Source organism: Xyrauchen texanus, chromosome 14 (assembly GCF_025860055.1).
Source record: "Xyrauchen texanus isolate HMW12.3.18 chromosome 14, RBS_HiC_50CHRs, whole genome shotgun sequence".
Lineage (NCBI taxonomy): Eukaryota > Metazoa > Chordata > Actinopteri > Cypriniformes > Catostomidae > Xyrauchen > Xyrauchen texanus.
The window spans coordinates 34806883-34824706 of record NC_068289.1 but is presented as its reverse complement, the minus strand read 5'-3'; the positions used below and the strand labels follow the sequence as shown (position 1 = coordinate 34824706).

General features: G+C 38.2%; 1 protein-coding gene across 1 annotated transcript in view; it reads right to left on the bottom strand.

Annotated features, from left to right (window-relative positions):
* The window catches only part of gli2a (GLI family zinc finger 2a), a 110282-nt gene that overhangs the window by 77923 nt on the left and 14535 nt on the right, over window positions 1-17824 (bottom strand). The window contains exon 2 of the mRNA XM_052142561.1: window positions 5226-5347. Coding sequence (XP_051998521.1) covers window positions 5226-5340 — 115 coding nt within the window. The 5' untranslated portion in view covers window positions 5341-5347. The remainder of the gene's footprint in view (window positions 1-5225; window positions 5348-17824) is intronic.

Here is a 17824-nt window from a genome sequence, read left to right as displayed (position 1 = left end):
TCAGAGGGCCGACATTTCTGTATTTAAAATCCTTTTTTTTATTGATTTCATGTAATATTCTAATTTTCTGAGATTCTGAATTTGGGGTTTTCATGAGCTGTAAGCCATAATCATAAAAATTATATCAAATAAAGGCTTGAAATATCTTACTTTGCTTGTAATGAGTCTATATAATATATTAGTTTCACCTTTTAAGTTGAATTACTGAAATTAATGAACTTTTGCACGATATTCTAATTTTTCGAGTTTCACCTGTATATATATATATATATATATATGAGATATGAGATCTAGCTTTTGACACTTAGGACAAATAAGGGACTTGTTCACAACTATTGCACAAGGTGCAAATATTCATTGATGCTCAAGAAGACAAACTTATCTTCTCAACTTTATACTGTATACTGTTTATTAAACCTTTGATGAATGGGTTATCAGCTGTCTTCCTTTTCTTCTGCTTTCTGAACAGCATCTAAATCAAGCAATTCTGTGATTTGCCGACTAAAAACAGTTATTTGGCTCCTTAATGTTTCAGTTTATTAGCCAATGGCTCCTTAGTCATTTTTTTTTTGTCCGGAGCCCTGGAATTTGAACATTTTGCCAAAACGCGACCAATATGATGAAAAACGAATGAAAATTTAATTTGTAAGATGTATATTTTCTAATTGTACCTAGAAGGGTTAGAATATCCTTTTATAATTAACAGCATTAGCTAAGAGATAATGTCTTTCAAATGTAACCAAAATTGACACTGTAACAGAAACATCCCCATAAGAATTAATATTGAATCAGGAAATCTTTATCAATCCGCAGCCCTAATCCCCATTCTCTGACTACTTTTCTCTGGGCCAGAAAAACCACTGCAGTGGAAGGGCCTCATTTAAAGAAACAGAAAGGCAAGGCGGAGAAAAAAGCAAAGAGTATATATCCCTTTCTCAGGAAGATTAGTGGCTGTCCCTTCAGAGTGGGCTGTGGATGGGGCAGCTTTTTAAGACACATTTTTCTCTGCCAGTGACTTGACCCTGGTGCATTCCCTCTTTTCCTCGGGCTGCCTGCTGTACTGCTCTCTGCCCCTCCCACCCAACCTCCTTACCCATTCTTCACCGTCTCTACGGAGACTTAGGAAGAATAGTGTCTTCACTATTGAAAGTACTTGTAGAGCACAACCCACCACCAGTCAAAACATATGTGATGTACATTGCTAACTATGAACTATGAACTGCAGAGCATTACTCTGCCAAACTTAATGTGTTAACATTTCTAAGCCAGTCAGTCAGTCAGTCACATTTTCAGCATTTGAGCAGGACATAAAGTGCAATCACATGAACACCAATATGCTGATAACTACCAAAAATCAGCCTCTTCAAAAACATCTGACAACGAATATAAACTGCGTTTACATTAGATTTGAAATAATCCAGTTATTCATTACTTTTGACATCAAAACATTAACAGTCATGCACACAACACTTGCACTCATTTGATAAGTCAGAAAGAACCCCGGTAAAGGTGTTTACATGCTATGTGAAATCGGGGTAATGGACAAAAATCTGTATGTGCCTAGGGCTGGATATTGATACAGATTTCCTGATTTAATTTGATTCTGATTCACAGACTCTTATGGCTGCCCCCTTATAATCGACCAAAGGTTAGTTGATGAGAAGAGTATTGGTCGACCAAGTTTTGATTGGTCGGTTGGTCGCAGAAAAAAATGCCAGTATTACCGCTGGTTGGACACTAGTGGTACTATGGGGTTATTTTCATTAAGCAGGGTTAGGGTTAAGCCTACACAATAAAGCAAGACACTTGGATTTCAAACTTAGAACTGAATTTTTTATTATATTACAAGACATATTTTTAAATTAATATCATAAACGTGGGACTAGTCGACTAATGGCTTAAATTAACTCCTACTAGTCGACTAAGAAAATCTTTTTGATCAACAACTTACTGTAAAGAACAGAGAGGATAGTAAATGAGACAAATCGATTGGGTGGATCTCATATTTCAAAACACGGAACAAGTCAAACCAAACTTTTACTCTAAACATGCAGTGAAAGTTCATGCTGAGCTGAACAACTTCAGTAATTTTCTACTTAACCACTGGTGAGTTTAAAAAACAGCTAGTGGCTAATCACAGACATTATTAGTCACATAGCACAAAATTGGGTCGCATTGTAGATCCCAGTACTCTCATTGTACAGGGTAAAAGATCGATCTTGGGACATGTGCTGATCGGTTTTAGCTTGAACCATTTATGATCTTACTCCAATAAATTAAAGCTGTTTAATGTGTTAACATGGCCACATTGGTTGTCGGCTTATTAAGCATAATCGTTGTAAGATCATGCAAGTAAACATGCTCAGTATAAGGAGGAAACAGGTCACTTGTTTATAAATGAACAAGACAAATTGCACTGCTTGACATGGCAGTTGTAGGAAATTAAGTCACGCCTTTTAATTAAAGAGCAAATCACCTAATTGGCAAACTCTGCAGGGTCTTTACGACAGTCCTTTTTCTAGAATGCACATTAGCTAGACCAATCTGAAATGTTTTATTTTTTTGCTATATCTGAGCAAAAGAAGATTTTATTGGTGATTTGACATATGCCATTGAATCTTAAGGAAGTAACTGCTCAAGGGCATTACCAAGATGGCAGCCATGTCGACTGACTTGCTTAAAAAGGACTTTGGTTAGGATCATGTAAAAAGATTTTGGCTTGAATTGATAGAGAAAAAATGGTTGTGGCAGGAGGAATTTCAGATGTTTCTGCTCTGTATCATGTACCTACATCGAATACATGTTGTCTCAGAACGGGTACTGAACAAAAGTTGGCCCGAACAGCTAATAAATCATCCTGATCCCCTTTAACCACTATACTGACCTCAATAAAACAAATTCTTCACCATAAAGTCTGCCGTAAATACACATAAAAGTGAGATGAAACAAAAGGTGTTGAATGGCTCCAAAGTGAATTAAATAAGTTCACCAGACCATGCTCAACCCAGTCTCCTGGAAGTCTACCTTCCAGCAGAGTTAAGATTAAACTCTTATCAAACGCACTTGAACCAGCAGATCAAGGTCTTCAGGTTCATTGACAATCACATGCAGGGGAGCAGGTCCCAAGAAACAAGAACTGTGCACCCCATGCTGTACTCTTTCTATATAGAGGGAAAGTATGGGTACCTGTTGAAACATTTTTATAGCAGTCCAAGAATTTGTTCATATATACAGGGTTCTGGCACCTTTTGGCCAATGAATTTCCAAGACTTTTCCTGCCCTTCATGAGTACATACTGAATAAGTATTTTATACATTCTGCACTCACAAACAGCAATTTCTGGCCAGTGAAATATATTAGAGCTGAGCATAACTAAAAAATACACTCACTGAGCACTTTATTAGGAAAGCTATGGTCCTAATAAAGTGCCCGACGTGGTCTTCTGCTGTAATAGCCCATTCGTCTCAAGGTTCGATGTGTTGTGCATTCTGATATGCTATTCTGCTCATTACAATTGTACAGGGTGGTTATTTTAGTTATCGTAGCCTTTCTTTCAGGTTGAACCAGTATGGCCATTATCCGTTGACCTCTCTGATCAACAAAATGTTTCCATCCACAGAATTGCCACTCACGTTATTTTTTGTTTTTGGCACCATGCTGAGTAAACTCTAGAGACTTTTGTGAGTGAAAATCCCAGAAGATCAGCAGTAAATACTCAACCAGCTTGACCGGCACCAACAATCATGCTACGGTGGAATTTTCTTCGCCATTCTGAAAGTATAGGTCTCTGCAAAACAGTAATGGGTGTTTCCCAATCTGTGGGCGTTTTCAAACAGGGATGGGCATTTATAAACTAACAAATGAAAGTAAGGAATCTTAATGTAGTAGGCAAATTGTGTAAAGAGGTTGAAAAATTTCCATACCGCTTTAAAAACGACCACTGATTTGGAAATAATTTTTGTTCTGCAAAGACAAAAGTCTCTATGCTGATGAGAACCTCCTGACCTGTATCTGCATGATTTTATGCATTGCACTGTTGCCACATGATTAGCGAATTCTGATTTATTCATGTTTAGAGGATACGATCATACGCAGAATGGCAGTGCCCACAATGACCAGAATGTATTATCAGACAAGAGTAATTGTATGTGGCTATAATGTACTACTTTCGAAGACTCAAACAAAGAAACAAATCCTGATCTTTACATTAAGTCTATCTGGCAGGCCAACAAACTCTATTGGTTTTACTGAACTCTATTATGCCTTATATTGGTAAACTAAATTACCATATCAGTCGAGGCACTGATAGCAAAAGACTGCCATGTTTAGTAATACGTTATGTATAGCCTACAGTGCAGAGAAGGTCTTTCAGCATCATTGAGGTTTGCATTCAAAATCCTTTGCAGCCAATGACTGATTGTAATCAGCACAACATCGTGAATCAATACTCCAAACTTTTTACCAAGTTTCTATATATGCAAATCATTTTTGTTTAATCAACATAATGCAAATACAAAGACAAAATGGAAAACTTTTTAAGAGACAGTGAACCAAGATGCCCCAATTTTTGCTTTTTCCTTAAACAATTCATGATGGTTGTTTTCTTATGGCAGGCCACCAAACCCCTCATTAAACAGTAAAATGCCATAATATGAGAGGGTCATTAGCATTTCAAAGGTCTTTTACCATCTTCAAGTTTGTCGGAGGACTCAGATGGACAGCGTGGTCCACTGCTCTCCCCAAAGCTTTAAGAAATTTATAACATTTATACCCTGGAGGTAAGAACAAGGTCTTTCAACCTAGTTAAAGAAGGGTTTTCATCACACATTCACTGGCATCTTTTAAACATGGGCAGCTTCGCTTCCATTCTTTTCCCTCGTTCTTTTGCATCTTTGAGAGAGAACCTGACTTTATTTTTTATACACTATAGACTAAATGTGTTTACATAGCTCAACCAATATTTTAACATATTCTATCACATAATATCATGTAATCTATATCGTTAAAAATGTAATTATCTGGTTACTTGTGCATTTAAAAACTGTTTAGTACAACATTGTTTAGTGTACTATGGAGCTGAAACTTCTATAAGTAATATTGTGTGAACAATGTCTGAAGAAAGTGATAAGAAAACACACTTCACCTTTAAGTTAATGTTGCTGGATAGGAGGGGTAGATTTAAAATATTTAAAGTAGTTATATTCTGTTGAGAAGTGTCTTCTTACCTCGAGTTGCTGTAGTCGGTGAAGGCTTTTTGGGGAGGTCTGGGAAACTATTGCCATCCAAGCTGGATCCCTTGGACTCATTCTTCTCTGTGGTGATTGGACTCGTGGTCTCCATGATCAGTCTATATGAGCCATTGAAAGAGAGTATAACAACAATTGATTTGTGCAAGGTCACAAAATTTACTTTGGTTAAGAATATTAATCGAACTGGTCACACAACAGGTGACAAGAAACATGCTGCACAGTAAATTTGCAGTCAAAAAGAGGCATCATGAAAAAAGTAATAACCTTGTGTCACAAACTGATATTGACAGGTTTTCAAAAATATTGCACTGACTTTAATACTTACAACACTATGATTAAATTAATTTCATACTATTGTTGCGTCCCTCAAATATCCTTGATGTAAATGCATTAAATCTTCCAACTGGCAATTGTGACGAGTGGTTGAAATGTTTACATTATATAAACTTCAATTCTAAATAAAATCTTTCACTTCCCTCTACCCTGTTTCATGACTTTATTTTGAGAGCTTAGAAGAGCAGTTGTAGAAATGCCATGTTACCAGAAGAGACAAAGCAGAGAGCATGCAAAGTACCTCCTCTACAATAGCTCTGTCAGAGCACTTAAGAGCCTGCGCCGAAGGCAGATAACTTGGCAGCACGCCGCTTGTTTAACTTTGTGTAACCTACAAGATTATCCATGGTTCAGAGCAAACAGTGCCTGGTTTAGGATTGAAAGGAGGTCCAAACTGAGGCCTTTCAGTCTCTGATTGTTGCTGCCTATATTGTTTGTTCTTTAGCAAATGAGCCCGTTTAATACATACTTAAAACTATTATGGTCCTTATTTAAACCCAACATAATTGGTCAGTTCTGCTTTGTATGCAGTCAAATAACAAGTATGCACCAAGTATGCACTCAGGTTTCAGTTTAATCTTGATGCAAAACACAATTTTTTTTAAAACATGGGGCAACTATACTTTTCAGCTCGATACACTACAAAGTGGCTTATGTGATAAGTGTAGCAAAAGATAAATAGAAACCAACGGTATTTGATTGGATGGTGGTATTTGGTATACAGAGCAAACCGATCCTACTGTGGCTGATTTTATAGAGCGCAACAGTGCTCACCCACTAATTTAGCCATTTGGGTTCCGAAAGTATTTTTTCCCATAGACTTTTCATAAAATCCTTCATAAGAGAGTTTTAAGCCATGAACCAAACCAACCAGCTCTGAGGTAAATCACAACATCACATTCGACATATGTGACGACACGGATATAAAGACGAAAGACTGTGTCCTTACCGTCTTTAATGAGGCCACGTATTACAATTTGATGAAGCATTGTAAATTATGTAATTGAACAAAAAAATAAAACTATAGATTTTAGGTTCCCCTTATGTCCCTCACTCGACGTTGTGTCGATGTAGTGAAACAAGGCGTCACTCTTAAGAGCCCCAAAATGACCAAAGCCCTCTGATCTTTGAGAAAATGCTAATGAGAATTGGCGAGAGGAATTTGCATGCCACTCATTTACATTTACATTTATGCATTTGGCAGACGCTTTATCCAAAGCGACTTACAGTGCACTTATTACAGGGACAATCCCCCCGGAGCAACCTGGAGTTAAGTGCCTTGCTCAAGGACACAATGGTGGTGGCTGTGGGGATCGAACCAGTGACCTTCTGATTAACAGTTATGCGCTTTAGCCCACTACACCACCACCACTCCCCTAGACATACAGGTATAAAAGGAGCTGGAATGCATCCACTCATTCAGTTTTGTGCTGAGGAGCCGAGACAAGGTACCAGACATTTCAGCAGGTAGTACAGCTTTGTGGCAAGAGGGACACGACATCGAGGTTACGACAGTAACCGAGATATTCCCCTTCTGTCAAACACTCAACATGGTGTCAATATAGTGACACTAGGGGTCCCTATACAAAATGCCACAACAGCTAAACTGTGTTACATGAACTGCCGATGCAGGTGCAAGCAGGCTACTGCGTGCGTAAAAGCAGATGCACTCGGACTAAGGAATGAGGTTACAACAGTAACTGAGAACTTTTTGATAATAAATATAAAAATCATTTATTTTATATTTATTGCTAAATATTCAGATAATTACAAATAGATAAGTAGTTTCAGGGTGAAGAGATACTGACTTGATTAAGCCATTTACAGTAAGTCATGGGAGTGGGTGGTCGCTCCGAGACATGTTTTGTGGGCTTAGTTGGCCATGGTTCTCTGATTGGTGAAGTAGTGGTTTACCATGAATTCCGCTAACAAACACATTTTTTTAACAATTAAGTTAAGATATACCATCGATGAACAACCTCGGAGCTCAAGGTAGGTCAGTATTTAAAGCTTAATAAGTTATCGTTTACGATCAATTAGTCTAAGGAAAAAAATGTATGGGATTTTCACATCCAAAACCAGACTGTTGTGTTATAAAGAGAGAACAGAAAAGAAAGGTTTCAATGTTTGGCTTGAGCAGAAATCTGACTGCCAATACTGGAAGTGAATGGCAAAAGAGAAAAGCTCCTTTATAATCTCTTGTATACAAAGTATTAGTGAGTTTTAAGATAAACCCCTTAATGATAAGCCCCTTGAATGTCCAAATGATGGGAAAAAGTGCATTTTTCATTTTGCAATACAAAACGTGGATAAACATTTCATAAATGAATATTTGTTTGAATACTAGACTTTAATATCTTTATTCAATAATTCCATATTTGATATTCTGCACTGCTTGTAAGCTGTGAGTGAACTATGTTGTAATGTATTTTGCAGATTACTTTCATAAAAGTTAGGCTAATGTGTTCCTGCAATAAGATTACAACAAAACACACTTTCAATAACACTGCATACATATATTTATTGTAGCCAGTGAACCAATTAGGGAAAATAACTTGCATATTACTGTGCAACATAAGACAATACTGCATGGAAACTAAATGATGTTTCACTTTTAACCTTTTGAATGTTGTTTCAACATAATAGTCCAAAATATCATTTTTCTTATATTCAGCATCCGGTAAGACTACCTGTGGCCACAATCATCACCATTTGGTTGTGCCAGTCAAACGTCCCTATGCCAAGGTAAGCCGATTAGAGGTGGACTGTTGGAGTTGGCCAGAGTCTAAGTGCTTGTTAGCCAAAAAAGTAAATGTGCCACTCAGTCTCACTCTCACATCTTTAGAGTTTTCTTTGGAGATGTAAATGTCAAAGGATTCATTTATAAGTTAAAAGTGAGGCCTCCTATTGTGGTTTGTGACCCTAGTGCTGTCATCAAATGTACACTGGCCAATTAAAACACTTGGGGCATTTCTATACCTCTCCTTTGGAAACCACCTTCCATGTCTCAAGCCATCCAAGGTTTTTCTTGTTCCATATCATTACCACAATTGTTAAAATGAAATTAATCCCTGTTTGAGGAAATTAGTCACACTCACACATGCTATTACTGGCATTGGCCATCTTAATTTGCCAGTAACACTTATTACTCCAGCCAAATCTCTCTTGGAATAAACACATAGCATCAATGAGTCATAAATACCTGTCAAACATGATCAATGTTTGCCGTTTTAATAATATCCATAAGTGGTCGAACAATATGGGTTTCTCAATGGCCGATGCCAGACAATTTCTCGATATTGATAAATAAAGAGCGGGATGGCTGATATAACTCAAATATCTATGTGATATAGGCTATCAAAATGTAATAATAGCAACTGAGATTAAATTAGAACAGGTTTTTAATGCAATATTTACTCAAAGTTCACAAAAAACAAATCCAATAACAAACTGTTGGGAGATTTTGTAACAGGCACAAGAAAATACAGCTGGGGAAAAACATTTATTCTGTTACAAATCACGATTCTTGAGCCAAATGATTTAAAATCTTCTCCCTGATGAAAAATATTTTTTTTATATAATATCAATTTAAACCAAAGGTTTATCTTAATGCTACAATGAGTAATAGATAAATATAGGAAGCTATATTTGTGCAGAGTTCCACACTAACAGGTTTTCCCTCTGAGAAGTTTTGTCTCTTTAATTCTTTATGTTTTGTCGTTTAATGCACCACTGCTACATCAAAGCACTATTTGTTCACTGTCGGACATCAAAATCCTCTGCTGTGATCAATGTTCCTGTTATTATGCATAATCCAAAAATGTATTTGAGAGGTGTTGTGGAGAATATTGGTAAGAAGTCTTTCTGCAGATTCTGTCTGACACTGCTTTAATAAATAGTTTAGCTGTAAAAAGGCTCATCAAACTGTTGGATGACGTAAACTACATGTCGCGCCCCAACAATATTTTTAATCTAACAACCAGGGTATTAATGCGCAGTGTCAGACACATATTTATCCACCATTGTCGAATAGAAATGCCGCTAGACACAAAGACGCGTGCTAGAGGAAATACATCTGATTACAGGTGTTCTTCACCTTGAAGAACAGATGAAAGAAATGGCATCGACTCGTGTGTCTAATTTGCTTTTTTGTTCAAAGTTAATTTGCGCTTTGGCGCCAACGCTTGCGGCGCGAACGTGTCTCGCAGAACACGCGCAAATTGTGAGTTCTCACTTTTTTTCTCTGCAAGTCACCTGGGAGAACTTTGTAAGAATAGCGTTGTCTATGAAAACGCTGCATAGGATCTCAGACTATCTCAGGATACATAAACACACGGCATCTGCATGTGGCTCTCTCTCTCGAACTGCAGCATCTAGCTCGTCTTTATCCCTCTCCTCAGCAGGATGGTCGCGGCTGCTCCTTTGGGCGGACGGCAGTGGTGAGGACTCCACGACAGAGCATTCCCTCCTCCTTCCTGAGTTTCGGCACCAATGTAACGAGGATTAAAATGGGAAAGGAGGAGGAGGGAACCAGATGAACCATCAAAGTAATATTTTTATGAAAACTTAAACAAAAGACACAAACATAAACACACAAACACGGTTGCTGCGTGTGGCTCTCTCTCTCTCTCGAACTACCTTATCCAGCTCATCTTTACAGTCACGGCCCAGTCCCACCCTCCTCCTTGTCACAATTATATATTGAACTTATTTATTTGTTGAGTACAAGTGGACAAAATGCAGCCTTATACATGGGCTACTTTCCACTAACTAGTTGCCTAGCTCAGACAATGCACTGACTGGTCGTTTGGTAGTTTTAAATTGGTCGTTTTGCATATCCCTATCTTAAACCTGCAAATGATATACTACAGAGTGAAAACAATTGTCATTTCAGACACAACTACTCTTCGATAAACATTTCTTTAAGTCCTTTTTCCCAGAAAGTTTTTTAATCTTTTTATGAAGTTATTATATCAAAACATCAAATAGCAATACTGGCAGAATCGTAATATCGCACTTCATATTTAATCGGCTAGGAAATATCATTGTAATATCGAATTGGGAAGTCTGTGGCAATTCCTAGCCCTAGTAGATAATGTTCCTGTTAATTGGTCAAGCGTGAACAGTTCTCAGCTGCTGATAATCACAAAATGTCCAAATATCAGAGAATTTATTTGCCTTGCCGATATATCAATCAATCATTATCGATTTTGCTCGGCATGCCCTTTTCTTGCCAAGATCTGTAGACCAAGCCTTACTCTGATCTTCTTTGACAAGAAGATCTGATAGGACTGTACAGGTGTAAGGAACCAAATGGACAGGTGGCGGTGAGGGTGAAAAACTACAAGAAAGCAACTGTTCTTCTGCGTGGCTGCTTTGACAAGTGCAGCGTGTGAAAAGGATCAGAATCTTGGGTCCACATGACAGAGGGGTGTGGGACCATGCAGGGCTTGTGGGCTAATCCTCCATAACCACCCCCTACTGCATTAGTCCATCTAAGGCTGGGACAGAAAGTTCAGCCATGACTGCTCACAATATCCCCCCTCTGAACGCTCCAGCTCAAAGATTTACCATGTAGACCAACTCCTTTACAAAGATAACGAATGGGCCTGACCATTTCTACCAAGGTGGGAATGCAAGAGCTGACTAGAGGAAGGGCATTTCATTCCCTTTATCCTTCCTCTAAATGTAGTTTCCCTTGCAGCCAATAGTTTGACAAATGCCAGGGAATTCAAGCAATAAACCTGGACACAATCCACTTCATCTGGTTATTCTAAGTAACTTTCCTTTTATTGTAATAATGAAAATAATGTTATTATTCAGACTACTTAACAACAGCAATAATGTGAACTCCCAAAGTGTCAAATGTTTTTTATTCAAGGAAACTTCATGAAATTCTTCCATTAATACATGACAGTATTGATTTCCTTTTGTGCCTGTACTCACTTTAAAAAGGATGCAACAGGTGTGAAAATGACCATGCACCCCAAAAGACTGGGAGGCTGAACAAATAGACAGATTAACAAAAGCGAGAGATGAAACAAAATGCTAAATTAACAAATTAACACTTTCTAGAGTGTTAATGGCATGAACACATGTAATACATAAGAAATTGCCACTTTTCATATATTGGGAAATATATGACAATATTGTGGATAAAGGCTGACTGGAGGCTGCAGTGCGAGAGAGAGAGAGAGAGAGAGAGAGAGAGAGAGATTTATGGGCAGCTGTCCGTCACCTTTGTGTGTTTCTTTTTGTTTAAGTTGTTCATTAAAATATTATTTATATTATCAAGCTGGTTCTCGCCTCCTCCTTTCCATTAATACCTTTACACTGGTGCCGAAATCTGGAAAGGAGGAGGGATGCGCCGTAGTGGAGTTCTTGCCACTACCATCCACCCCAACGGAGCAGCCGTGGCCATTCTCCGGAGCCCGGCTGCCTGAGAGCGGACGAACGGCTGCTGATGATGAAAGGAGAAGGGGCTCCTATCCGACCACCTGGATTGGTCAGGGCCGCTGCCAGGGGCGGAGGAGACCCCTACCAGCCGCAGAAACTAGGCGGGGTATGAGACCGCAAGCGGCGAAGGACTCCTGGCTGTCCACCTCGAGCTGGAGAACCACTGCCAGGGGCGGGGGAGACCCCTTCTGTTTCCTGAGAAAGGGGCGGGGTGTTCCGTCCACCAGGGTGGCCTTATGTATTAGATTGTAATGTATGTAATTTTATATTCAATAATACACTTCATAATATTTAGATGTGCATGTGATGAAAAATGGTAGTGTGTGCTTAAATATGTTTTAAAATATATGTTGTACATATAGTCACATTTATATGGGAATATGTATGAGCAATATATGTAGACAATTCAGAGGAAATATATACTGTAATATACAGTATATCCATATATGTGAATATTTATATAATTATATATTTGTAAATATATACATATTGAGTATAAACACATTTGAACATATATGCGCTACATTTTCACATATGGGATCATGTATGTGATATATATATATATATATATATATGTGTGTGTGTGTGTGTGTGTGTGTGTGTGCGCAAATCTGACAGAAATATATTTATTTACATTTATTCATTTGGCAGATGCTTTTATCCAAAGTGACTTACAAAAGAGGAAAACACAAACAAATCTTCTTAAGGAGACAGTGGTACAAAAAGTGCCATACTACAAAGTTTCACTAGAATCAGAATAGTATTTAAAACAGATTAAAGTGCAACAAGCATTTTTTTGTGTGCACATATACACTCACCTAAAGGATTATTAGGAACACCATACTAATACTGTGTTTGACCCCCTTTCGCCTTCAGAACTGCCTTAATTCTACGTGGCATTGATTCAACAAGGTGCTGAAAGCATTCTTTAGAAATGTTGGCCCATATTGATAGGATAGCATCTTGCAGTTGATGGAGATTTGTGGGATGCACATCCAGGGCACGAAGCTCCCGTTCCACCACATCCCAAAGATGCTCTATTGGGTTGAGATCTGGTGACTGTGGGGGCCATTTTAGTACAGTCAACTCATTGTCATGTTCAAGAAACCAATTTGAAGTGATTCGAGCTTTGTGACATAGTGCATTATCCTGCTGGAAGTAGCCATCAGAGGATGGGTACATGGTGGCCATAATGCTGCGTTCACACCGGACGCAAATAGCGCGTCAGGCGCGAGTGATTTCAATGTTAAGTCAATGCAAAGAAGCGTTACGCGCGTAAAAAATTCATGCGGCGCGAATGAGGCGTAGAGCGCGGCGCGGTAGATGCGAATACGCCTCATTCGCGCGTCAAGTTCGCACGAATGGCGCGAATTGAGCGTCTGGCGCGTTACGCGCGTTACGCCGAATGGTGCATTTTGTGCATTCACGCAGCGTTCTCCGCCCGAGTTGAAAAATCTGAACTTTGCCGTCAATTCGCCGCGTTAACCAATCAGGAGCCTAGCTGCCTGCTGTCACTCAGGAGGTAAAGTGACGTAAACTCCCGCTCGGAATCTTTCATTATTATTGTAATGTAAAGACAACCAACATTAGTGTCTGGACAGTGTAAAATAAGGAAAAAAACACAGGACAGGTTAATTACTTTTGGAGGTTGGCTCCATTTATCATCAAAACAAAAATAAATAAATAATTTAACCTGATATACTACCATGGATAACCTGACATTTTTAAAAAGTCTCAACTTAATAAATGTGCATGTTGTGGACCTGACATCCTGGAACTGGGGCTGACAACCTGGGAAAAAAAATACAAAATATAATAATAATGGACTATTTTTAGATAGTTTAGCTCTTTATAGGTTTGTGGGTGGCTCTTAAAAGAGCCGTTGTGGGGAAGTCATGAGGAGGACTTCAAACACTACTCCGTCGGCTGCCATGGTACTGCTCCCTCCGCCGAGAAGTGTGCCATGAAGACATCCCTCACCCGGAGTGCCTCTCTGGAGGAGTTGTTGGCCGCAACCCGACCCAGACCTGGCAGTGGCTCCTCTCCAGCATGTCCCGCGCCCCTCGCTGGTGGACCCAAGTACGGCGACGACGACCCATACGCCGCTGTTCTGCTCTCCAGAGCAAATACAGAGCGGTGACTCTCTCCACGAATGCTCGATCAACATCAGGCATCTTGTAAAAAGATGGCCGTCAACGGGTTTCGCCTCCGGAGTTTCATCGGATTTCGCCTCCGACCCGCGTCACGCGCGTAAATTTCGCTTCAAACTTTTGTTTTTTACGCGAGTCAATTTCGCTCTTGACGCTCGAATGGATTCAAAGTGGTCAAGCGTATAACTAGACGCGGTAGGCGCGAATTTGACACGCTATTCGCGTCCGGTGTGAACGTAGCATAAAGGGATGGACATGGTCAGAAACAATGCTCAGGTAGGCCGTGGCATTTAAACGATGCCCAATTGGCACTAAGGGGCCTAAAATGTGCCAAGAAAACATCCCCCACACCATTACACCACCACCACCAGCCTGCACAGTGGTAACAAGGCATGATGGATCCATGTTCTCATTCTGTTTATGCCAAATTCTGACTCTACCATCTGAATGTCTCAACAGAAATCGAGACTCATCAGACCAGACAACATTTTTCCAGTCTTCAACTGTCCAATTTTGGTGAGCTCTTGCAAATTGTAGCCTCTTTTTCCTATTTGTAGTGGAGATGAGTGGTACCCGGTGGGGTCTTCTGCTGTTGTAGCCCATCCGCCTCAAGGTTGTGCGTGTTGTGGCTTCACAAATGCTTTGCTGCATACCTCGGTTGTAACGAGTGGTTATTTCAGGCAAAGTTGCTCTTCTATCAGCTTGAATCAGTCGGCCCATTCTCCTCTGACCTCTAGCATCAACAAGGCATTTTCAGCCCACAGGACTGCCGCATACTGGATGTTTTTCCTTTTCACACCATTCTTTGTAAACCCTAGAAATGGCTGTGCGTGAAAATCCCAGTAACTGAGCAGACTGTGAAATACTCAGACCGGCCCGTCTGGCACCAACAACCATGCCACGCTCAAAATTGCTTAAATCACCTTTCTTTCCCATTCTGACATTCAGTTTGGAGTTCAGGAGATTGTCTTGACCAGGACCACACCCCTAAATGCATTGAAGCAACTGCCATGTGATTGGTTGATTAGATAATTGCATTAATGAGAAATTGAACAGGTGTTCCTAATAATCCTTTAGGTGAGTGTATATCCACATATGTATGTATATATATATATATATATATATATATAGTTACAAATATATATATATATTGAGTATACATAAATTTGAACATATATGCACTATATTTCAAAATATATATATGGGAACATGTTTGTTAAATATATATACACAAATATATGAAATATATTAATGTAATATAAATGATCCTGTAATATATATCTGTGTTGTGTGTGTGTGTGTGTGTGTGTGTGTGTGTGTGTGTGTGTGTGTGTGTGTGTGTGTGTGAGACAAATGTAAAAACAAAATTGGTTGTAGATTTTGTCCAAAAGTTTGAAATAGTATGTGGAATGCAAATATGTCACTGAATTTACATTTATGTCATAATTTGCCTGAATCTGTAAAGAATTGGGGACCTTTGTAGGCATATTGGGAACATATTTTGAGACTTTAATGCTGTATGTAAACCCATGCATAAACTAATGAAAGAGAAATTATTTGAGTGTTTCAATAAAGCTATTGCATGTAAAAAATATAGTATAGTTTTTGTCTTGTTATTGCTATAGATATATTTTTTTATGTGTATCAATATATAGCCATACATGGTTCATGCATATATTTCAGAATATTGAAAAATATAAGCACTAGATTCCCATATAGGAAAATGTATTATTTAATATATAACATTATATTTTCTAATATATTCACATACATTTTTGTTTTGAAAGGATTTGCCTTGGAGCCTCATCCATTTCAAGTGATCCTACTGTGTTGCGGCTTGCCTTGGAATGCAAACTTCCTCTAATTTGAAGACGTCTGATCTGTCTAGTCTTTTGTGGTCCTATCTCTTGCATAGTACCATAGTGAAGACATAAATTACCTCTGTCTTCTTCACACTGTAGTGTCCAATTTAACTTAATCTGCTTTTCAGAAGTTTCTAGGACAATACTGTGTGTTCATGTGTTCATTCATACAGCATAAAAATGCTTTGTCAGGTAACATAAAAAATGGAACATCTAGGTAAATTATCTAGCTTGGTTCAAAAATATTCTGCAATATTAATAAATCAACTTGACCACATTAGGTTAATTTTAAGGGTCAGATGAGGCAGAAATACCCAACAATGTTTAACTTTTTACAAAGAGCAAAGTGAAAACACTTTAGATTGTTGTATCTTTTGTTTTATCTCTTTACACTTAATCTTAATCTTGTATTAAGTGTCAGTTTGCATGTGGTGTGCTGTCTTGTTGTAATCTCGGAACATTACAAACATAGTGTCCAAAAATGGTAATGAATAATACATTACAAAAAGCTTTTTCCACATTATAATGGAATAGTATTACACCATTACACCAAGTTAGCAATAATTACATTACTCATTACATCACTTTGAATATATTTAGTTGCATAACTGCAACTCTATAGACAATTTATTACCACTTTTTGAAACCTGCATGCCATCTTCTTGAAACTTTTACATTTAATTTAAAATCAAAATCTTCTCTCATGTTAAGCTTTATCGTTTCCCAAACTGTTCAAGCGTGTACATTATATCTCGCATTAATTTGTTACAAGGAGAAAATAATCAGAATGTACAGTAATAATATTTTTAAAGTTCACAATGCATAACTGCTAATACTGGAGGTCAGGTTAGGAAAACCCTGCCTTGATCTTGGTACTTTAAAGTCAAAACGGCATTTAAAAACACAATTTTATAGCGTTTGAAAACAATATATTATGGCGTTCTAAAATGCTCTACAAAACTTATCCTTGAGTAAATTTGTAATTTTTTTGTCGACTTGTACTCTGCCAGTGTTTTCCTATCTGACAAAATATTAAAGTTTATTTTATTAAATTTTCTTTTAGTTTTTCCTTTTTAGAACACTGAAAAAAAAATGACTAGTAAGATTTACATCATTTTTATTTCGCAAGAGCTTGCACAAAGTTTTTCAAAGTAAACATGACATAATATTGATTAACCCTTTTGCAAGTATGATCAAACAGGTGTGATTAATCTAGGCTGGCCTCAGATTCGTCTGATCAAACAGGTGTGATCTGCGTTCATGCTGCTGTTTACCAGCAAAAGAGGGATTGAAGCAATTGTCATAATGAACCAGCTGCTCAAATAGTCTTTTCAACATCACAAGATCTTTATTTTTATATGTTAGAAACATTCAAACAATCACTAAATAAAAGTTTAAAGCCATTACCGTTGGTGCACACTTTTTTGATGCAGCAATGCTGCCATGTTTTCAGTTACCACATCCCATGTAAAACCACTTTTACATGCTACTAATGACCCTACTCGATTTAGACATGCATGCATAAGAAATATTTCATTCATAATTGTTGGTGTAATAAATGTTAAAGTTACATGATATGAAAATCAAATCCACGGTTACATACAATTAGTGTGTGTGTGTGTGTGTGTGTGTGTGTGTGAAGGTGGGGTATTGTCGAGCACTGACTTGTGAATGGAGAGAAAGACCAGGAGATGAGAGCGTTAAGGAGTTACAACTGTCGGCAATTTTCCCTAACAGTTGTTCTATGTTGCAGTGAGAGACAGAGAGATAAAGG